Raw genomic sequence first — 23850 nt, 5'->3', positions numbered from 1 at the left:
TTCCACCGGTTGCTCGGACGTTGCGTTTCGTCCTTTTTGGGATAAAAGCAAACGCGTGTGCATGCACGCACACAGTGATGGCTGGTGCGTATACAGGTAGTTTTACATACGCATGTGAATGACGAAATGCAGCGAAATGAAGCACCCGGTTGCCTAGGATAACGAGATGCCCCAAAATTGTGCGTGCAAACACGGAACGCTTCCCAACCCACCACGAGGAATACGAATTAATGATAAACCTAGGGAACTACTTGCTCGACACTACTTGGGGCACTTTTAGGATATAATTTCCTCTTTACTATCGGTTTTCCACTGTTAGCCAGCGACACTAATCGAGGAAACAAAAGAAAATGGTTAGAGCAAAAGTAACCGCAACAGAAAACAAACAAATACACGTGCTGTGCTATTCTGACAGCAATTCACGGGCTGGATCAAGATTTGTAGATGTTGCGTGGGCAAAAGTGCAAAATAATCGTTGTCTCGTGTCGTGTACTCGGGAAATGTTTACTGTTTTCATTGCTTTACTTTCAAAAACTAATAAATTACATTCCAAAATTTGTGTTCCTTTTTAAAAGAGTTCATTTTGATTGTTCAAAAAACGAGTTAAGATTTAAATTTGAAAAAAACCCTAGCACCACCATACACTCACCTTGGGTACAAATGTCAAACGTTCCCCAAACATAAACAAATCCGATGTTAAACCGGGGGAAAAAACGAATCAACTTCAGCAAACGCGTCGCGAAAGTGCACTGAGAGGGTCAATTTTTCAGCTAAAAAACCTCACCATGGCCGACGAAGAGTACGAACGCTTCGAAATCACCGATTACGATCTGGACAATGAGTTTAACCCAAACCGGGGACGTCGGCGACCAACGAAACATCAACAGATTTACGGCATCTGGGCTGACGATGATTCAGAGAACGATGGCGACGAAGGCACTTCTACGGGTGGCGGTCGACGTCGAGGTCGCCAGATTGGGAAGAAACCAAAGGACTACTCGGCCCCAATCGGATTCATTGCCGGTGGTATACAGCAGTCGGGCAAAAAACCTGACCCGGCCAAGGAACGAAAAGCGTCCGACGAGGAAGAGGACGAAGAGGATGAGGGTGACTCACGGCCACGGTTTGGTTCGAAAGTAACGGCAAACGCTAGTAATACATCGTCCGAGTCGGAGGACGATAAACCACCCGCACATGATATGCGATCGATGGCTGGCTTTCGAACATTCAGCAGTGGTCCGCAGATAGCGGCCAAAGGTGGTAAAAACGTCGGCAATTGGGAGCAACACACGCGTGGCATCGGTGCGAAGTTGCTGCTACAAATGGGTTACCAACCGGGCAAAGGTTTGGGTAAAGAATTGCAGGGCATTTCGGCCCCGATAGAGGCGCATCTACGGAAGGGCCGTGGTGCTATCGGTGCTTACGGGCCGGAAAAAAAGACTGTCGTTGCGGATGCAAAACAAAAACAGAAGCACGCGGATGATACAAAGGCTTTGCCTGCTGGAGGCAAGGAAGAAGAAAGTGGTCAATGGCGCAAAGATGGCAAGCAGGGGAAATCGCGCTACTTTTACAAATCCGTCGAGGATGTCATTGAGAAGGGTAAAAAATCAACGTTGGCAACATACGCTCCGTTCGATAAGAGTGCAGCCAAGCTCAGCCAGGTAACGGTCATCGATATGACGGGACCGGAAAAGCGCGTCCTCAGCGGATACCATGCACTCGGCCAGGCAAAGGTGATCGATGAGGAGTTGTACGAGCCGACGCTGCTGGGTAACAAAACCACCGTCAAAGAAACGACCCACTTTGCTCTTCCCGAGCTAATGCACAACCTTAATCTGATGGTAGACTACTGCGAACAGGACATAATCGCGATCGATAAGCAAAAGTGTGAGGCTAAAGATCGCGAAGAGCAACTGTTGCACGAGAAGCAGAATCTGCTTCGTATCAGTGAGCTGGAGAAGGATTATCTCCACACGCTGGATGGAGCGCTTGAGTTGGTTCGTGCGCTAGTCGAACCGGTTGGGGGAGCGATTGAACTGGAAGAATGCGAGCGAATTTTTGTTCGGCTGTACGCTGACTATCCGGCCGAGTGTAAAGAGTTCGGGCTGTCGGATCTTGCAGCAGGTGTGGTTGCACCACTGATCGCGGCACGACTTAAGGAATGGACTCCGTTCACGGAACCGACGCGCCATTTGGATGTGTTTAAACGCTGGAAATCTATCCTGGCCTCTGCCAACACGGACAGCAACAGTAGCAATAGTCTGCTCGATCCTTACTCGGCCGTTGTATGGACGGGTGTAGTACCCAGCATTCGAGGTGCTGCAAATGAATGGAACCCGCGCGTTCATCAACCAATGATCGCGTTGCTAGATGCGTGGGCACCTCTTTTACCCGCCTGGATACTGGATAATGTGCTGGAACAGATCGTGCTGGTCAAGCTATCCGCAGCGGTCATCGAATGGGATCCCCTGACCGATACGGTCCCCATACACTGCTGGATCCACCCTTGGAGTGATCTGCTCGGACCGAAGATGGAGGGTAACGTTTATCCGGCGATACGTGAAAAGTTAGCCCGAGCGCTGAAAGCCTGGCATCCGGAAGATCGTTCCGCGAGGGCTATGTTAACCCCCTGGAAGGGAGTTTTTGCCGAGGAAGATCTGCAACTGTTCCTTGCGAAAAACATTATCCCCAAGCTAGAACTACGACTAACCGAACAGATCGTGAACCCGCTGCAGCAAGACTTGGAAATATTCAACCAGGTGTGGGAATGGCATGAAATTATCTCACCGCTCCAGATGGCCACCATGCTCGACAAGTACTTCTTCCCGAAGTGGCTCCAAACGTTGGTCATCTGGCTAAATCAATCGCCCAACTTTGATCAAGTGTCGCGCTGGTACCAGGGCTGGAAGGCACAGTTCACGGACGATGTTGTGCGCCATCCGAACATAAAGGAATGTTTCCGCAAAGCGCTGGAACTGATGCAGCGTTCGATTGGGATGGGATCGACGGCAGGGGGTGCGTCTAATTCACCTCCCACGCTGGAACCGATACCTCCACCACCGAAACCACCTATCCCGATGGATATGGACGTACAGCAGCAACCGATGCTTGAGTTTAAAGAGCTCGTGTCGCAAAAGTGTGCCGAACGGGGTATCATTTTTGCCCCGATGCCGGGACGCCGTGAGCTGGGCAAACAGGTGTACCGCGTTGGGAAGCTGTTTTGCTACATCGATCGGTCCGTGTGCATCATCAGTCCGGATGGGGGTGTTAGCTGGACACCCATCTCTTTATCAGCACTGCTGGAACGAGCCGTCAGTGGGTAAAGTGAGCGGGTTTCTAACCGTAATTTTAATATAAATAAATAAAGTAGAATTTCAGTCTAAACGGAAGATACCGATTTTTTAATGTTTTAATCGATAACCGATCACGATTAAGCATGCCAAACTATTGAACTGATCGGTCTGGTGGCCGGACGCTGAACAACATTGAAATCCACTCGTATACCACCAAGCAAACAGCTGAGATCTTCCTGTGGATCGAGGAGATAAGCGAACTTCATCCGGTTTGGACAGAATGTCTCTGAGGTGTGTCACAACTTCAAATCAAACCACGGAAAAGGCTTCGCCATCCTTTGAATGATGTTTATCCGTTCGAGATTTTCCGCTGATAATATATACTTCACCAGATGGACGTCAAGACGCAACTAAGTAAAACGATCTTTACGCATGCAGTTCAAACAACAAAAAAATGTCTTTTATTGGTATCAATATCCGATAGCAGTACACATATTAATTACTTAACTGAGATCAGCATCGCGGTGCTGTGCTGCCTTGCCAGACGGATTAACATGTCATTTACATGAGAAATAATGTATAAAGAAAATAAATATAGCGTAACTTATCACTTTTTGTTGGTGCGCTTACGCAGCAACGCCTTGAATACGGCTTTACACCAGTAATCGAATGCCGACTCGATTACCTCGTCGACGTACATCTTATTGTAATTGATCCACACTTTCGTGATTTGTTTCGTCTTTTCGAAATCGGGTGCCGCCACGGCCAGCAGTGCCTTCTTCCGCTGCGTTACGTGCATCTGTAACTGTATTTGGGCGTAATACTTTGGCGCAAGTTTGTTCACATCAACGTAGCAAGCGTGCGTCTTCGCCGTGTACGGACACTTAATCTCGAGCACAAACTCGTCGCATATACCGTCGGGTGATGCTCCCATCCACGGACAGTTTGGATCCAGCATCAGTCCGGCATTCCGCAATCCGGGATATTCTTTGCGTAGTTCGACCAGCACGTGTCCCTCGAGATCGGTGCCGCGTTTCATAGCGAACGAAAATCCGGACGAAACACCCATAATACTTTGCATCAGGGATCCGTTCATCATGGTGCAGTGGGCTGCTTCACGGATGCGTGACGCCGTAATGCGACCGATGCGCAATTCGTGCCAAATATCCGTGTCGGCTTGACCGATCGTCAGTAATGCAACGTTATCGCACACTCGTGCTTTCATGCGAGCGGTGCAGAATGCAAGGAACTGATCGGCATCATCGCCCTTAAACTCTCGAATCAAGTGTACCATCGAGAGCTTGCGCGCCAGTTCGAGCTCGTCTGGTGTGCAGGGAATGCTTTCTACCTGGAGCTTCTTTAACACGGGATTGGGCTTGTAATTCTCATAGTCTACACGTTCCAGCAACACACGGCATTCCCGTTTTAACATCCGCTTTTTTGCTGCGTTTTCTTCAATAGGAACTTTGCTTCTATTATTCTCCTTTTCGGCCTTGGTTTCTCCTTGCTGAAATTGAATCCAGTATAAGAAGCTGAAGATAGCGCTGCAGTTCTCTAAAAAAGAAAGGATAATTTTCTCAAATAACGCCAATATATAACATTTAATTCGCAACGACACACACCATTTGCTGCGCTACATTTTGTGCAGATAGCTGAGCTAACGTTTTGCTCTTTGCCGGTGAATTCCAACAGGATGATGTGTTTTGTGATCTGGGTCTTGCTGCTACGCTTTGCTCCCCTTTGTTCCATTTGGTTTATATCCGCCGTCAACGATCGTCGGGCCATGCTTCGCGGGTGAGTGGAATTATTTTCCAACTTCATGCTAAGTACCGCGATGTTCTTGAACGGTTTGTCCGGAATGGTGCTGAAATAGGTTTAAGAAAACAGAAGAAAATGTGAATAGCTGTTTACCTGCGATAACTGACAGACCATTCCAGGGATATACATGTACCTGCGTGTTCCGCTGTATTTAACCGAACCGGCGGTCAGTTTATGCTTCTCGAGACATACTTCTACCGTCTTCAGGTTTAGCTTCGGTATTTGCAGAATCATTTCTCTGCTGGTAGCCATCAATTCGGTAGGAACAACTTTTGCTTCACAAGAAGCGACTCGCGCGTTCGTATACGTTTTCCGGATTACTTGAATTGCAATACCGCCAAAATATATTGTTCTTTTCGGACTCAAATAACGATTGTTCAACTGTGGTAATTTGAGCAGTGTTGCCAGTTTGGACAAAATTAACTCGTCTATGGTTCGTTCGTTAAAATTTAATGAGTTGTTTTCGTTGTTTGACTGCATATTTAAAAAAAAAACAGTGTGCATATTTTCCTCGTTTAAAATGCTACGTTGCATGTTAAAAACAACTTATTGTGGCATTTAATTTGCATTGGAAGTCAAAAGCAGTGTTGCCCATTCCCAGCACTGCCACCAATCACAGTTCAGTGGAGGGTGGTGCTTTTTTTTAACGAAACCAAATGTCACCCAAACACGAATGGAACCAACACCAATTTCTAAGATGGCGCCGAAGTGAGCTGTAGCAAAACGGTGCTGGTGCAAAATTCGATCGTCGGAAGCTTGCAAGCGCTTCCACCCCAGTGGTAAACAATAATACAAGCAATCACCAATGTGCCAGTGCGTCCGTTTTTCGGTGATTTCGTAGCGGGTGTCCACGTGCGTACAGTTCTAACAGTTCGTCCTTTCCGTAGCTTGGCTTTGGGGTGTTGCAGAAAGTGGTTGCTAGTCAGCCTTGGTGTACCATTCGTAAAGGGGGCAGGAAAGAAAATGGCGTCGATAGCCAAGTGTTGAGTGAAAAATTTTCTCTAGTGAAATTAAAACCATTTTTTTCGACCAGAACGCTCACCTACCGGCCTGAAAACGGTCGCATTCGATTCACAACGTTGCCGTGCATTTTTTCAGCTACAGTTCCATATGGTAGAAATATTTTTCCCCTACACCGCCGAAGAAAACGCTGCTAAAAAACGTAATGAGCCAGGTAAAAACGACCTTTTTCACCAATTTTGTGATGTATTTAATGAAACTTTTATTCTCTCCGTGTTTTGAGCTCGTTTTTCTGCCCGGAAACCCCGGCTGGGTGTGGCGTACGGTGGCTGTAAGTTGAGAAAACGCGCTCCCAGAAGTTACTGCTTCCAGCGATGGGGCTGCTGTGCCGGGAACAAAACCGGCCACCGGAACCGGATCCGGTCACTGTTCCACCCTGAATCGTTGTCCATTCGATTGGCCAAGTTTCGCCATCTCCGCCGAGGCACGTTTCGTCGAAATCGAAAGGGGACCCTTTTTCGCAAATTAAGCCCAAATCCAATGCATTGCCGGGTAAAACGGCTCGCGAAAGTACTTCTGGGGTCTGGAACTGATTCCGACGGGAGTTGGCCAGATTTTGCACCCGTGTGCGTCATCGTGTCTTCGCCACGTGGAACGTTCGAGATCACGGGACCACCGGGTCCGGGATGGTGTTTTGAGGCCAGTTTTTGGTGATAGATTTCGTCGAAAAGCATCAACCAGTGATGGTTCCTAGTAGTTCAGCTACTTCCCAGCTGGATAAATCCCCATAAAGTGCATTTTTCAGTGCCCTTTAGGATTACGTAATCGGTGTTCTTTGTCCGTAACAAAGGGTATGCAACAGATCGGTGAAAACGGCTAGCAAAGATTCAACCCAGAACCGCCGGGATATTACCGTTCCTTTTCCAGGCTGGCTGATCTGTTAAGCTAAATCCGTTCCTATAATGCGTAGTTTTCTGTGTCCTGTTTATGTTTTTCATCTTTTTTCGTCGCAAAATGTGCCCGTGTCTATTTTGGATGGATTGAAGTAGGTAGAACATCCGGGGGTTTTAGTTTTTAGGATATTTTTCGATGATTTTCCGCAATTAAACAGTGTGTACGTGTAGCGATCATAGCAACCATTAAAAGTGTGTTCATTGTTCACTGTCATTGTACGAAAACAGTTGACACGATTGCGACCGATGGGGAATTTCAGCATGAAAATGTGTTTTTTTCTGATTTTGTACAAGTTTGTAACGTAATCTTCAAATTACCAACGTTCCGGCGATGTTGTGGCTGGTATGTTTCAGTTGTGTGTGTCCAGAACAAGGGAGAATGCCACATGTATCATATGAGAATAATTCAGCCTGTAATAATCCTTTGGTTCATCTTTTGTTTAGCAAACAATTTGCATCCTTTTGAGGTAAATAAACCAGTAAAATATGGCTTTGTTGCAGTGCCGTTTTGTTTGTACCGCGGTTCAGTGTTCGAATAGTCGATTGATACAATAAATGGTCGTGTGGAAGTGCAATAGTACTATTTAAATGCTATTTAATCCGGTTAAATGAATGTGTCCAAAACGAAGCTCCAATGCTCCAATTTCTCGTTGTTATTGACTTTTAAGTATTACCAATGAGCTTGTTTCTAAATAAGCATATTTTTTCGTTGGTTTACCTTTCGTTTCTTGCAGACAAAAGAGGATAAAAGTGAGTCGGAAAATGAATCCAGCTGTGGAAGTAAAAGCGGTTCATCCTCCGATTCTGAGAGCGAATCCGGATCTGGCTCGTCAAGTTCAAGCTCGAGCGATAACGAAACGTCCAATAATGGGCTGAACGTATCGAATCGTGACACGAGCGGTACAGCATCGACGGCCACTAACAACACATCCACCGGCAGTAGTAGCAGTGGGGTACGGAATTCGACTTCCGAAAATGGCCTTTCCGAAAGCAAATCGAGTATTAATCGCCACGAAGAGGACGAAGGAGATGATGAGGACGCATCGAAGGATGAATCCGATGCTTCGATAGGGAACGATCGGGACGATGGTGGCGCTGGCGCTAACCATCATCGGTCACAGAACAATCGCGTCCGAAGTTCGTCCCACTCGGATAGAGATTCGGACGATAGTGCAGGGGATGGCGAACCAGAACGTGGAAACAATACCGCCAACAACCGGAACAGTGATTCCGATAACAGTGCGAGCAAACCGAGCAACAATACAAGCCGCCAAAGTGACGACGATGAAGAGGAAGAGGACGATGAGGAAGATGATGATGATGATGATGAGGAGGAGGACGAGGATGATGATGACAATGATGAGGACGGCGCGACGGCTAGGAAGCAACGGTTAGGTAATGTGGCGCCCACAGTTCCTCCGCCACCTCCTCCAGTAGACGACGATGAAGATGACGACGAGGAGGATGAAGACGAAGAGGAAGCGCAACAGTCCTCCAAAAGCAGTTACGATGTAATTATACTTTGTTTAACTGTTGCAAATTTTGGTTCATTTTTGATTGCTTTTTATTCAACAATACCAACAGGACGAAGACTACGCAGCGAACAAATTGAGGCGGAAAAGTGCTCGAAAGAAAGCAGTTGCCGCGGCACGGAAACGACCAGCAGCCCAACCCGCTTCGAAAGCTAAGAAGAAGAAAAGGTAATTATTGAAATTTTAAAACAAGTTTACTCCGATGTTAATTTTACTGCGGAATATACAAGTGGAATTGATTATTGTAAAATTTTGGAAATCTGGAATGAAAATCACACAAATTTGTTACGATTTACTGATCTCAATATTTGACTTTATGTTCCATTGACTTTCTAATGATCTATTCTTATGATCAATTTTCGTTTTTTTTTTATTTTATAATTACTTATTGAAAATGTATCAAAAGTTTAAAGTTGGCTTCATAACTTGTTCTTGATGTCGAAGAGCAGGACTATGTTTTAACATTTTCCGGAGTTCGTAATATGGATAGATATGCTAATGAAGTAATGCTTCAACTTCAGTAGAATTGTTTATATTCAACTTTTTAGAATTGCTTAAGGAGTATAATCCAAATTACTCGCCCCAGTGTACTCGTAGTTCCAGCGTTAAGCTGAAACAAATCTTCGATGGTTATTCTATCAAGGCATTCTCGCTCATGATCGGGTTTCAAGATGTCCGTGTGATATTTGTTTAAGGATAAATAGCGGTTATCCCTTTATGTAGCTGACCCGATTACTCATTTAAGCAGTTCGTCAAAAATGAAAAGTTCGCTCCGTTAGACATTTTTCTTCTTTTTATCTACCTATCGCGCAATTAAAATGCGCAGAATCACATCTATTTTTTATTTGCTAATGATGAACATATGTAGATCTAATTTTATCTTCCGCACGCATCTTTCCGACTTTGGTCTCATAACCTCAACATACCCGATAAACCAGCACACACTCCCCCCCCTCACGCTGTTAATGTTTCAAATATAATCCTCTGTTATTTTATTTTTTTTTTGTTTTTTTTTCCATCCCACATGCAACATAAACAGCTCCAACAGTCGTTGGAAGTCGGACACGTCGGAAAGCGATGCTAGTGATTCAGATGATTCCCGAGAGCAACGATACCGGCGGAAACCTCCGGCCGTTACTGTCGCTGCGAAGAAACGTTCCGCTGCAGCAACAAATGCCAAATCGAAGGCTGCGTCCAAAAAGAAAAAGTCGAACGCGTACAGTTCCGACGACGGTAGCAATAGCGACGACGAAAGGAAACGTTCGGCAGCTACGAGAAGGAAAAATAACACTGTAAGCTACAAAGAAGAGAGCGGCGATGAGCCAACGGACAGTGACGATTTGCTAGAGGTGGACCAGGAAGCGGAAGAGGCAGCGGCAGCATTGGCAGCCGAAGAAGAAAAGGCGGAAACGATCGAAAGAATCATCGGACGTCGGAAGGGTCGTCATGGAGCAACAGGTGCCGTAACGACCGTCTATGCGATCGAGGAGAATGGTGATCCGAACGAAGTCGGTGGTGAAGGTGTTGGTCGTGAGCTGGAGGAACAGTTTCTGATCAAATGGACCGGTTGGTCGTACCTACACTGCACCTGGGAATCGGAGGAAACGCTCCGGGAGCAGAAAGTGAAGGGTATGAAGAAGTTGGAAAACTACATCAAGCGTGAACAGCAGCTGGAACACTGGCGAAAGTATCAGGCTGGGCCGGAAGACATCGATTACTACGAGTGCCAACAGGAGCTGCAGCAGGATCTGCTCAAAAGTTACTATAATGTGGAACGCATCATTGCGCAAGCGAACAAAGCCGAGGAAGGTGATACGGGTCTAGAGTATCTCTGCAAGTGGGAATCCCTCCCTTATTCTGACTCGACCTGGGAGGATGCTGGCTTAATACGGCGAAAATGGCAGCACAAGATTGTGGAGTTTCACGAACGCGAGGAATCACGGCACACACCGTCGAAACACTGCAAAGCGATACGCTACCGGCCAAACTTTAAGCACCTGAAGGTGCAACCGGAGTACCTCGGTGAGGAGCGTGGGCTGAAGCTGCGTGACTATCAGATGGACGGGTTGAATTGGTTGATACTGACGTGGTGCAAGGATAACTCGGTCATACTGGCTGACGAAATGGGGTTGGGCAAGACAATTCAGACGATATGCTTCTTGTATTATCTGTTCAAGTCGCAGCAACTGTACGGACCGTTTCTGTGCGTGGTACCGCTCAGTACGATGCCAGCCTGGCAGCGCGAGTTTGGCATCTGGGCACGGGAGTTGAATGTGGTGACGTATCTGGGCGATGTGCAGTCGCGTGAGATTATTCGCCAGTACGAGTGGTGCTACGACAGCACGAAGAAACTCAAATTTAATGCCATCCTTACGACGTACGAGATACTGCTAAAGGATAAAACGTTCCTCGGTTCGATCGGATGGGCCTCGCTGCTGGTAGACGAAGCGCATCGACTCAAGAACGATGATTCACTGCTGTATAAAGCGCTAAAAGAGTTTGATACGAACCATCGGTTACTGATCACGGGCACACCGTTGCAAAACTCACTCAAGGAATTGTGGGCCCTGCTGCACTTCATCATGCCGGAACGGTTCGAATCATGGGATGATTTCGAACGAAACTACGGCAACACAACCAACGACAAGAGCTACACGAAACTTCACAAAGAGCTCGAACCGTACATTCTGCGGCGGGTGAAGAAGGACGTAGAGAAGAGTTTACCGGCGAAGGTGGAACAGATATTGCGCGTCGAAATGACGTCCATTCAGCGGCAGTATTACAAGTGGATCTTGTCGAAGAACTTCGATGCGTTGCGAAAGGGTATGAAGGGTTCGGTTGGTACGTTCCTAAACATTGTGATCGAGCTGAAAAAGTGTTGCAATCATGCGGCATTAACGCGCCCGATGGAGTTTGAGACGCAGCGCGACAATCAGCAAAACGTGGTGCAGCAACTGTTGAAAGGTTCGGGCAAGTTGGTGCTGCTGGATAAGCTGCTTTGTCGGTTAAAGGAGACGGGCCACCGGGTGTTGATCTTCTCGCAGATGGTGCGTATGCTCGACATTTTGGCCGAGTATCTACAGAAGCGTCACTTTTCCTTCCAACGACTCGATGGAAGCATAAAGGGGGAACTGCGAAAGCAAGCGCTGGACCACTTTAATGCGGAAGGTTCGACGGATTTTTGTTTCCTGCTGTCAACGCGTGCTGGTGGATTGGGTATTAATCTTGCCACGGCTGATACGGTCATCATATTCGATTCGGATTGGAACCCGCAAAACGATCTGCAGGCACAGGCCCGTGCCCATCGTATCGGGCAGAAGAATCAGGTTAACATCTACCGCCTGGTGACGGCACACTCGGTCGAGGAAAACATTGTGGAGCGTGCCAAGCAGAAGATGGTGCTGGATCATCTCGTAATCCAGCGCATGGACACAACGGGGCGTACCGTGTTGGACAAAAATGGAGGCAGCAATACGTCGAATCCTTTCAACAAGGATGAGTTGTCGGCAATTTTAAAATTTGGCGCCGAAGAGCTATTCAAGGAGGAGGATGATGGTGATGAGGAGCTGGTGTGTGATATCGATGAGATATTGCGGCGAGCGGAAACGCGCGACGAAGCGCCGGGTATGCCGGGAGACGAGTTGCTCTCCGCATTTAACGTAACGACGTTCGATTTCGACGAAGATAAGGTTGTGTCCGGTGCGAAACCAACGATCGGTGGGAGTGGTGGTGGTGGTGGTGGTGGTGTGGACCAGGATCAAGACACCAAGGACTGGGACGAAATCATTCCAAAGTCATATCGCGAGCTGGTTGAGGCGGAAGAGCGCGATCGGGAGATTAAGGATCTTTATCTACCGCCACGAAGGCCTGCGGTGAAGCAGGGCAACAACCAGCATGGTGACAACGATGCTGATGGTCGGAAGGGAGGTGGTAAGGGCAAGAAACGGAAAGGTGGCGACGATGATAGTGAGGAGCTGGAATCGGATGGTGGCAGCGGTGGTGAGGATGGCAAAACGAAACGATCACGTGGCCGTCCTTCGAACAAGGAGAAAATCAATGGCTTCTCGGATGCGGAGCTAAGACGGTTGATAAAGAGCTACAAAAAGTTCCCGGCACCATTGAAACGGCTCGAAGCGATCGCCTGTGATGCGGAGTTGCAGGAGAAACCGTTGTCCGATCTGCGGCGAGTAGCACAACTGCTGCACGACCGGTGCTTACAGACGATGCGCGAAATTGCGAAAGAAATCGAAGCGGAAGGAGGGGCAGGAGGGAAGCACGCACCGTCGGCGTTGGTGGCGGATGCGAAAAAAAAGTGTGCCCGTGCAGCCTATTCCAGTAAGATTGGTGGTGCATCGTTTAACGTGAAAACGATGATGCAGTGTGTGGAGGAGCTACAACCGCTGGACGAGGTGATACCGAGCGATGCGGCAGAACGTGCCCGGTGGACACTTAACATAAAGACGCGGCCGCCCAACTTTGATGTGGATTGGAGCGGTGAGGATGATTCGCGATTGTTGCGTGGCATTTATCAGTTTGGCATCGGTTCGTGGGAAGCGATGAAGATGGACCCATCGCTTGGGCTAGCCGATAAGATCCTGTCGAACGAGGCGAGCCGGAAACCGCAGGGTAAACATCTACAATCGCGTGCCGAATATCTGCTGAAGGTGCTGCGAAAGACGCTCGAGCTGAAGCGTGGGCCATCGAAACCGCGCAAACAGCGGAAGCCTAAAGAGATTAAGTCACTGGTCTCGGTGACACCGGTTGGAGCTAGTCCAATGCGGGATATTGATTCGTCGATAAGTTGTTCCATCTCGGCAACGATCGCTGCGGTTGCTGCTGGCGAAGATGTGGCAATGAGTGGAGCTGGCAATCCTTTGTCAAGTGGTGCGGGCCTAACACCCTCATCCGGTGCCAGCGGAACCGTTGGATCGACAAACGCATCGGTCGTTGGTTCGACTGAAGAGAAAAAGACTGGTAGCAAAATTAAAAAACTGTCTGAATCGGACCAGTATCATCAGCATCATCATTATCACAACCATAATCACGATGAGCATTCGAACGGATCCAGAGCGGCGGACGAACATTCGAATCACCAGCAGCAACATGCCCACGGCAAGGAACCGCCAGACAAGAAGGATAAAAAGAAATCCAAGAAAGATAAGCAAAAGGGTGCGAAAAAGGACAAACAGAACAAAAACACCGGTCCGATGCACTTTACGGCAAACAACGAGCCGTGCGCGCTTAACATTCTTGGCGATTTGGACCCGACCGTGTTCAACGAGTGTAAGGAGAAAATGCGACCGGTGAAGAAAGCGCTCAAAACACTCGACAACCCGGACGAGTCGCTGTCGCAGGAGGAGCAACTGCGCCAAACGCGTGCTTGTCTGCTCAGCATTGGCGACCAGATAAATCTCTGTCTAGCCGACTATCGAGATCCGGAAAAGGCGAAGGAATGGCGCAGCAATCTCTGGTACTTCGTGTCGAAGTTTACCGAGTTTGATGCGCGCAAACTGTTTAAGCTGTACAAGCATGCACTTAAGCGTACCGAAAGCACATCGAACTCGGGCGGCGGAGACAACAGCACGACGAACGCTTCGTCCAACTCGTCCCCGGTTAAGGAAGGCAAGGACGGTGGAAAGGGCAAGAAGGCTGGTGGGAAAAAGGATAACGGTCACAGTGAAGGAACGGTGCCACCAGGGGATAGTGCGGATGATAATCGGGAGGAAGAAAAAGCCGGGTCTCGGCGTGATCGCAAAGAGAAAAAGCGACATCATCATCATCATCATCACCATGGCACCGGAATTGGGGGACCCATTATGAGTGATTCGGCATTACAGCAGCGTGAACGTTACCAGCAACATCAGCAGTCAGCGGCCGGTGGTGACAATAGTCATCACGTGACGGAACCGGGTACAACCGGTGCCAAGGACGAAAACTCGACAGCGATGCATGCCAAGCGGCGTCTTGAGGAGGGAGAGTACGACGAAAACAGCAAAGAGTACAAAAGACTGCACGGGGATAGTCGGTAGGTGGTTTAGGGAGAAGCAGAAGAGAGGACGAAGGAAGGAACCGAAAAAAAAAATAACGGGTTTGCTCTCTTCTCCACAGGAATCATCGAGATCGCGATAAGAAATGGGACGAGTATGGTTCGGACCGGGATCGAATGCGGAACGTGTCTTCATCCAGAGGTAGTGCGCCGTCTACACCACAAAGTATGCGTGTGTTTCCGGACGATCGAGGGGCAGCCTATCCGGTCGATGCAGGTGTATGGCGCGATCGGTATGTAAACGAGCCAGATAGGAACGGAGATGGGACACTTCCTGAAGTGAATTAAATCACAGTGATTTCAATAGGTTTGGACCGGAGCATAAACGGGATCGATACGATGGTTACGGTGGAAGCAGCAGACATACATCTTCCGGGTACCATCGTGGTGATCGTGAACGGGATCGCGATCGAGACCGGGATCGTGAGCGTGATCGAGATCGGGATCGTGACCGTGACCGAGATCGTGATAGGGATCGTGATAGGGACCGAGCTTACAAGGACAAACGAAGGTATGCTCAGCACAAAACTGCCTCCTCTCTAATTTTGTCGAATGATCTCCAAATAATCATGTTCTCCCTTTGTTTAGGTACCCTCCATCCGGACCGGGAGGTTATCCTGGTGGTCACGGGTATGGTATGTCTCCGTCCACCGGTTACTATCCTTCCGGCGAAAGCCCCTATCGGTATCCGATGGGCAGTGGAGGATATCCACCTCCTTCATCGCGACCACCCGGCGGTGCACCTCCTGTTGCCGTAGTTTTACCCTCCGGTGGTGGTGTGGTCGTTCCGGGCGCTCCCGGTGTTGTACCACCTGCGGACTATCTCGACTATCGGCGGCCAGAATATGATCGACGGCCACCGCCAGCGGCAAACAATTAACTTAACACAAGCCTCTCGTTCAACGGTGTGGTTTGATGATCTCTTCTCAAGCAATAGAGAGGTCAGGTACAAAGAGTGATGTAAATAGGGAGAGAGAGAGAGAGAGAGAGAGAGAGAGAGAGAGAGAGAGAGAGAGAGAGAGAGAAGGAGAAGATAAAGAGAGAGGAAGAAAGTAAGTTGAAAGGATGCTAAAATGTTGTTTAAGAGTACATATACTCTGTGGCGCTTATACGCCATTACAGTGCGGTGTACATTTACAGTGTTCAGGGCGCTTAGGGCGAGCAGTTTATTAGAAGCAATGGAGAGGCCGGGATGGTTGGAATCATCGTCGTTGGGAAAGTGTAAAGTGGAAATCAGATTTATGGTAAGACTATTTTAATTAAGAGGGAGTGCAGAAGCTAGTTTTTAGTGTAGCAGAATTGGTCTAGGTTTAGGTGGCCTGGCGCGTTCTATCTGCCGATCGAGTTTTGGTGATAAGCGCAAAAGCACCAGCCGTGCGCGAGCGATTGTATATGTTTGTGTGTGTTTGTACGTGTTGGCGTGATTGTAAGTAGATAGAATTTAGTTTAACCCATGCGTGTAAATGATTTTAATTTGTAATCATTCAAACATTACTACACCCAACCACCCATCGGAAACATCTCAAAAGGGAACCAGTAACCGTCGTTACTTCGGTTCGTAACTCACAAAACCCTCACAACAAAACCACACACAATCCACGAAACATACACAATCGTGTTACTCGGTAAGGTTTATTTATTTTATGTGAAGCCGTTAATAAGCAATAGAATAATCTATTAGTACCTCTTTTGATACGCCTAGAGAATATAGCCATGAAACAAAGATGAATGAAAACATGTCGCAAAGCCGGAAACTGTGGAACAATGATGTGTGTTAATGGGTGGCCCTTATACTCCGATTAATGTTTTCGTTTGTTTATTTTTCCGTTTGTTCCTCCATACGTAATCACATTATCGTGAACTCTAAACTACATGGTACCAAAATTGGCAATCAAAGGTATAAAGATTCGTTTGCTGTAAAATGACTCATGTTGTATATTTCAAAGCGCTTGAAAACCGAGTTTCAGTAAAATATTATCGTAATTAAACGGTGGCAAACACGTGGCTGAACGTTTTATTTAGATTGTTCTCATGTGAACAAAGGCCTTGGAAACAAGGTTTCTGTACGACACGAAATGATTGTGATTTTATTATCTAAGTTTTTATAGTTCGTACAATCCGGATAATATGTTCAGATGTAATACACTTATGCACCATAGACAGACGGGGATGTGACGCAACCGCTGGAAGATCTACGCTACGGACCTTTCCACACGTTCTGGAACAAACGGTGGATATGATAGTGAGGATCGAGTAGTTGTGTGGGAGAAGAATGAATTATATTGTAAACACTAATCTTCCAAATCATACTTAAAAGGTACCAGATCTGGAGGGGGAAATGTAAAACGGGCAGCAAAACAGCAAGTTATACGTATTTAGGAACCGTGCTACTACCACTAGAGCATCGGCCATTTCAGGGGGCATTCAGGAAACAGGATAACAACAGCATAGCAATAGATCACATAGAGTATGTACAGTTTAAAAGCTATATATATATAATTGCATAATATACACACATACCGTCTAGACAGTTGATTGGGTCGAAGGCTGGGTAAGGCTTTAGAGAATTCAAAACGAAATTACAAATGTGAAGCCACATCCTGCTAAAAAACGAAATTGAAGAAACACACGGTTACATTAACTATACAAATAAACAAGAAAAGAATATTCTTGAAACAAAGCAAAATGGGATTGTTTTTTTTACTTTGGATCATCACTTTTTCGTATCTATCACCGGAAACGATCTTCGCTGGTTGATTAATTGTAAATTAAATTCCAGCATGGATTTAACAGCCGATTCGAAACAATTTAATTTATTTTAAAAATGTTATTTTTTAGATCAATTTACACTTATTTCGTAAAGTTGCATGCAATCAAAACATTTTCAGAAAAAATGTTAAAATTTATTATAAAAATCAATTTTATCACAAAAAAGCGGATGTGTTCCGTGTTATCCGCTCATCCGGCAACTGTCGATTCCGCATGAGCACGGATAATCGGCGCTCCATTATATTTTGTTTTAATATTTCCTTTCAATCCATATTCTGTCCCCCCAAATGACCAGTGAACTAACCACTGTGGATCCTCCGTTCTTAGCGCCTTTTTGTAAGCTTTTGCTGCACCATACACAAAAAAAACAACAAGAGAAAAACTTATTCTCCCGTGTGCGTGGGCAAAAGAAAATCGAGTGTAGTGTTGCATTTGTGTGGTGAATTGTGGTTCGTATTCCGAATGTTGTTGATAATGTGATTGTGTTTTCCGTTGTGTACCGTTTGCTGGGTGGAAAGTATCTTCTAGAAAAAGGCATCCCCACGGCAAGGGCGCAGTAGCGAAACGGTGGAGAAGTAAAAAGTGTTTCTGTGCAAAAGAAGAAAAGATACGTGAGAGCCTTACCACGACGGTGCAAATCCGTTCTTATCAATCAAATTCGGCAGTGATTATGCATTGTGCAATAATTGGCCCATGTACCGTCATGTGTGTTGTGTGTATTTTGTATCGCTAAATATCGCATCTGCATGCATGTTATGCTCGCTGATAAAAAAGTTTGTTTCGCGGACAAATAAGAGCCGTGGTTTAAGGTTGGTGGTTTTGCAAGTTGTTTCTGCGTTTGTTCATTTCATGTAAATACATAGTGCAATGCACTGCCCAGTTAATTGCAAGCGTCGTTTGCCGATGAAAACATATGCCGTTCTTCTGCCGAAATAGGTGAGTGTTTGATTTCATTTCTTATGCAGTATTTGGTGTCCGTTGTAGCTGTGTCAAGTCAACGAATTGAATCGATGTCCCTGAAACACAACGGAAGCTCGGTTATAAACAGAGCTAGGTCTGAAATAATGACGACCTAATTCATGTTGTGTAGGTCCATTTGTGTCCATTGTATAGGACCTAACTAAAGGGTGCTTTAGACATTGATAAATCAACTGTATGCAGGTGGAACGATCATCGAATTGCTGTCCAATTTATGCAGCTACATTCCTCAACAAGCGAATCATTCCATCCGATTCGACGGAGTCCCATATCGTTCAAAGCGGAAACTAAAAAAAGAAACAGCAGTGTAGTTTTCATTCAACTGTCAAACTACAGTGCGAAAGAAACCTCTGGAAAATAACCTGTTGGCATCCAAGAAGGCTTTTTCGTGCATAGGAGTAGAAAAAATGTAGAATTTTATATTTATTTCTCCTTTTATTTTTGCAAGGCAAATGTAATTGTTATTATAATTTTTTTTAACAGTAGGTTCGAAATACTTGTTTTTTTTTTAATATAATCCAAATTGATCCTAAATTGAAACTAATTCACATTAAAAATCGATTAGCCTGCACTTGAAATGCATGTGAAAGCAAAAAATAATATTGGGTGCAGTTGAATTCATATTGGATTCCCATCATTCCTACCCCTCGTTCGATGACAGAATGACCGGACAACAGGAGCTAACTGACATCTAATTGGACTGTGCTTAATTTAATTTATTTTACATTACAAAATTAATTTATTCAATCTAAATTCAGATTTCAAGCTACTTACTATAAGTTCGATTCTTCAGCATGTTTGGATGTGTAACCGATTTGAAACAATCGGCTTAAAGTAAAAAAATAGTCTATAAATCGTCAATGAATTCAATTTTATACAAAATCGTAAATTATCTTATCCTTCACTTCATCTCAATAAAAAGTCTTATTTGGGTAAACGTAAGTAAAACAATACTTTCTGCAGAAAAATTCGTTAAGCAATTGAGATTAACAATACGGCAAGCAAATAGCAACAAAACAGCACGTATCCCCCTGACAAAGTCGATAATGGCTACTGATACATCTGCTCCCATCTAAAGAAATGTTGGAGTGCAAAGTGGTGAGTAGTAATCTCTGTGATCTCCCAGGAAGTAATCACCCTAACCGTGAAGAAGTACTTGTATTTTGTTTGGTGAAAGTGTTGGCAAGTTTGCTCCCAGTAGGAGTTACTAAATTACCTAGTGAAAAAACTACTTTTCGAATGGTTGAGGATAACGTGCTACCGAAGTTATCGAATGGCACTTAATCAGAATTAAATCTCTATCACAGAATCAAACTCAACAACATTGTGACCGATTCGGAGTAACAGAATTACATAAAATCCAGTGGAATGCTAATACTCTCGTTTGGGATGATAATCGAGCTTGAAAGCATATTTTCCAGAATGCCTGTAGTGAATTTTACTTACTCACTTACTTCTCAGGCGCTACAAACGCTTTGCAGTTTTGGCCTCATACCTTAGGAGTTGTCTAAACCGCTGTGAAGTATATTTAATGCATTTAAACATTCATAATAGTTTTTTTTACCAATTTTTACCAATAACCAATTTTTAATCGCATTGACTCATGTTTGACGTTCGAACAAAAATTAAACGGAGCTTTTGTAAACGTATGGCTCTTTCATTTCTATATTTATATCAAAATGAATCGAATTGATTTGTTTACATAGTTAAAACAATAATATAATTATCAAAATTTGACTAGTTGATCAAAAAACTAGCTTTGGTCTGAAATTTTATATTGTACTGAATGTCGAAAATGCAGCACCGGTGAGATTTTTGTCAGCTGGGTATCAATTTCGAAAATGGAATCGTGCGTTTACACCTGGGTTGACGAGTTCAGTTGTTGTTTTTGTGCTGACGAGTTTTCCACGAGCCCTGGGTAATACGAAGTAAAGAGGAGTGACCGAAAGGCACCGATTGCTGTCCATCCCTGTCTTTCGGTGTCGACGACGTTGATGGCAGCAAGGGCTGTTTGCATCGACGCATTCGAATTTTAACCTCCGTGGCATCGAGATCGGTCAGGACGGAGTGTGCAGTTTGGCAACGTCGTGCAAGAGAGCCAAGAGTGGTGAGAAAGGCAGGAGCGTGCGCGAGAGGGAGCGAGTGAGGAAAGGAATAGCGGACTGTACCGTGTGAAAGAGGAAGAGATCGTTTGCCATCTGCAAAAGGAGGAAGCAAAGTGTGTAATAGAGAAAAGCAGCCCCCGTGATTCGAAAGTTGAACGTGTGCTCTTATTTAACCCGTAACTTGCCCCGAAAAAAACGCAAATCGGCCAACCCTTAGTGAGACGGTGCGCTTCAACATCCTGCTGCAACAATCGAGGTTACCACACGAACGGACGGTGTGTGTGTGTGCCAATAAAATTAAGGGTGCATTTTTTGCGTTGAAATTTCACACTCTTCTGTATTGTGAGCTACACTACCCCCAACAACCAGGCCAGGCGAAACAAAGCAATCGCAGAAAAAGAAACCTTGTGATTTTTCCTCCTAAGCAAAACGTGTTACAAGCAGGCGCAGCAGCTGCTGCTGGCTTAGCCATAACCAACCAATAGAGAGTGACGACGAGCTACCAATACCAACACACTCAACAATTTGCCCTTCTTTTTTGCTGCCGTTGTACGACTCGTTTGAACGTGTCTCACATCTTCTTCTACCCTGTGCGTGAAGTCATTAAACGAGGCCGACGTTAATTTCTGTGCGTTTGTGTGTGTTAGTGGTGTATCGTACGAGCAGGGTTTTTTTTTGCAAACTTCATCACACAGCGTTTCCGTGTTTTTCGCACACACCAACACACATTCGATACGATCCAAAAGCGCGTTGTGCATAGGTACATGCGTGTGTGTATGAATGCACTGTAATTTCGTGAAAGTCACCAACGAGTGCGATAACTAATTGCAAACATCAATCTGCAAGCTCGCTGGCGACCATCTTTGAAGAAACCTTTTCTCGGGCCGAGAAAGTGTGCGTGTGCACAAACGTCGAGGGTGAAAAGTGTGTAATAAAGTGGTCATCATCCCCCTCGCTGTGACGAAAACTGTGTGTGCGTAAGTAGAAGAAAAAAAGCAGGAAGCAGAAATTCGACCACGCACACTAACGGAGCGCGTCTTGGAAGCACACCACTACATCGTCAATCATCCCTGGGGGAAAACAGACACAAACATACATACGAGCGATACACAGTCGAGGAGAGCAATCGTTTTTTGACGGGAACGAAAACATCTGCCCCAGTGTGTGTGTGCGTGCGAGTACGGTTGGTAGAGTGTGTGCGTGTGTATAGTTTACGTGTGTGCGTGCTATTACGTTGCGTTTTGCAATCGATCGATCGATCGGGATATCTGTTTTCTTCTGGCTCTGTGATAATTTCCCGTATATCAACCTCAATTTCCGTTCGCTGTCCCACACGTTTCGACGCCGTTTTTATCGTGTGCGTATAATCTTTAAGAGGGTCCCCTCTGTGTGTTGCAATCACTAACGCGCAAGGCCATCACCAACACCAATTGCGAGTAATCGAGGCTCGCGCGCGCGCTTGTGTGTGCGTACTGTGTTCCCCGGATCCAGCTTTGAATGTACGCATCATCAGCACCTTGTCCGCACGCGAAAAAGGTGTTAACGAACGAAGCAACAACGCGTCAGCAGAAGCAGTTGAAGGACATCGTCGGCAACAGCACGGAACGGTTCGTGTCCTACCCCGCCACTCAGTGACCCACCCCAAACCCCGTTGTAAACGAACGAACATGAGGATAGAGGTGAATTCGGCTGCGGACTTCCTGATGAACCTGCTCCGGGTACGGAAGGCGAACCAGTTGTCGGAAAGTCAGTTGCAGCATTTCAAGGGTTCGCTAGAACAGATCCTGACACGCCACTTCCAGTGCCACTGGTATCCGGATGTACCGACGAAAGGGTCCGGCTTTCGGTGTCTTCGGATCAACGGGAAGATGGATCCGATTATTGAGAAGGCGGGCCATGCTGTCGGGTTGAATACGGTCGTACTGCGGAAACTGCTACCCCTGGAGCTAACGATCTGGATCGATCCGGACGAGGTGTCCTACAGGATCGGGGAGAACGGTACGATCTGTGTGCTGTACGATACGGCCCAGAGTCGTGCGAGTCCATCGTCCGATTTAGACTCGACCGGAAGCAGCAGCGGCATTGCGTGTGACGAGTTCATCATGGAGCGGGTCGGTCGGCTCGATCTGTCCGTGTCGTCCGTGGACAGTGGCAATGGTAGTGCCGGCGCCATGATGGTCGACTACCTGGAGCACACCGGAAGCGGTGGCAAACCGCACCAGGGTCAGCAGCAGCACCATAACAACAAGTACAATCACAACCAATCGAACAACAGCCACAACCATCATCATTATGCGAAGCAGCGCCACAGCAACAGCATGTCGTCGTCGTCTAGTGGACAGACCAGCCCACCGCTCAGCCCACCGTACGGCGGTGCCGCCGGCTTCCTGAACCATCAGCAGCAGCAAAATCTCGCCAGATATCAGGCCGCCCAGCAGCACGCCCATGGACCGCAGCAGCACAGCAACAACTTCTATCCGTCGGCCGGCGCGAACGTCCACCAGCCCCAGCAGTACTTCCCCTGGGACAACCAGTTCGTCAACAACAAAGTGCGCACCCAATGTTAAAGTCGACCAGAAAACTCCGTGTGCGTGTGTGTGTGTGTAGCCATGTTGGCACCTGGCATCACCACCACCCCGCCCTGAAGGATCTCTCCCTCAATCAGCAGCAGCTGGTGTCTCCTTAAACCGAGATGAAAATCCCTTTTATTCCCGGTTCTCAAAGTACAAGTACAAGAAGATGTGTGTGCGCGTGTTTTTGTTTTTAACGATTGGAAGTTTAATAAGGAGCGTAATGGGCAGCGGAAGAAAAACGAGAGCGCCGTTAGCGTGTGTTGGTGACGATCCTTGGCCGTTTTTCTTCAGTGTAATGTGATGTTTTTGTTCTGTGCTTATGATTGTGCTCAGAAAATGAAATGCAACAAAAGGATAGTAATAGAAAAAAGTGTGTCCCCAAAACACCATTTGTGTACAAAGCAACAAAAAAAGTCAAACGGAAAGCGGAGTGTGTGAGTGTGTGCGACATCAAGAGTTCCATCACGGTTCCCGAGAAAGTTCCAGCGCATTCTCTTGGTTTTCTACCAGCAAAATGCTCTAATTCCACTAACGACCAGTACGTCATTTTTCGTCATTCTTTCGGGAAAAATGATGTCGAAGTCCGTTTTTTTAATTGCCATCAAGAAATCGTGTAAATGTGTAAGATCAACGTATATGTGTGGTCGCGGCTGTGTGTATGCGTATTGCGTGTGTGCCGAGCGTTGCGTGCGCGCTTGTTCTTCTCGGAGCGGATCGGATCGGATCCGGATGTTGTGATTAACGCGATCCGGCATACGGATCCGGATTGAAAACAGAGCAGAGAGTTCCTACATTGATATTTGTTTGTAAGACGGCGAAGCAG

General features: G+C 46.4%; 4 protein-coding genes across 4 annotated transcripts; 3 read left to right on the top strand and 1 right to left on the bottom strand.

Moving 5' to 3' along the window:
• Nucleotides 1–707: 707 nt before the first annotated feature.
• On the top strand, nt 708–3323 carry LOC128715965 (septin-interacting protein 1). Its single transcript, XM_053810888.1, has one exon. The coding sequence runs from the start codon at nt 786–788 to the stop codon at nt 3321–3323; it is 2538 nt and encodes an 845-aa protein (XP_053666863.1). The 5' UTR covers nt 708–785.
• Nucleotides 3324–3900: 577 nt separating this feature from the next.
• On the bottom strand, nt 3901–5345 carry LOC128714830 (uncharacterized). Its single transcript, XM_053809710.1, has 3 exons — nt 5245–5345; nt 4916–5157; nt 3901–4847 (listed from the first exon to the last, which is right to left on the bottom strand). The coding sequence occupies exons 1-3, from the start codon at nt 5343–5345 to the stop codon at nt 3901–3903; spliced, it is 1290 nt and encodes a 429-aa protein (XP_053665685.1).
• Nucleotides 5346–6445: 1100 nt separating this feature from the next.
• On the top strand, nt 6446–15482 carry LOC128712460 (chromodomain-helicase-DNA-binding protein 1). The gene is made up of 7 exons (XM_053807352.1): nt 6446–6499; nt 7759–8535; nt 8609–8724; nt 9596–14581; nt 14665–14835; nt 14910–15113; nt 15191–15482. Exons 1-7 carry the CDS (start codon nt 6446–6448, stop codon nt 15480–15482), a joined length of 6600 nt encoding a protein of 2199 aa, XP_053663327.1.
• Nucleotides 15483–22121: 6639 nt separating this feature from the next.
• On the top strand, nt 22122–23021 carry LOC128713915 (protein Tob1). The gene has a single exon (XM_053808786.1). It carries the CDS (start codon nt 22122–22124, stop codon nt 23019–23021), a length of 900 nt encoding a protein of 299 aa, XP_053664761.1.
• Nucleotides 23022–23850: the final 829 nt, after the last annotated feature.

Source organism: Anopheles marshallii, chromosome 3 (assembly GCF_943734725.1).
Source record: "Anopheles marshallii chromosome 3, idAnoMarsDA_429_01, whole genome shotgun sequence".
Classification (NCBI taxonomy): domain Eukaryota; kingdom Metazoa; phylum Arthropoda; class Insecta; order Diptera; family Culicidae; genus Anopheles; species Anopheles marshallii.
Note: the sequence above shows the minus strand (reverse complement) of the source record. Positions and strands in the feature narration are given on the sequence as shown.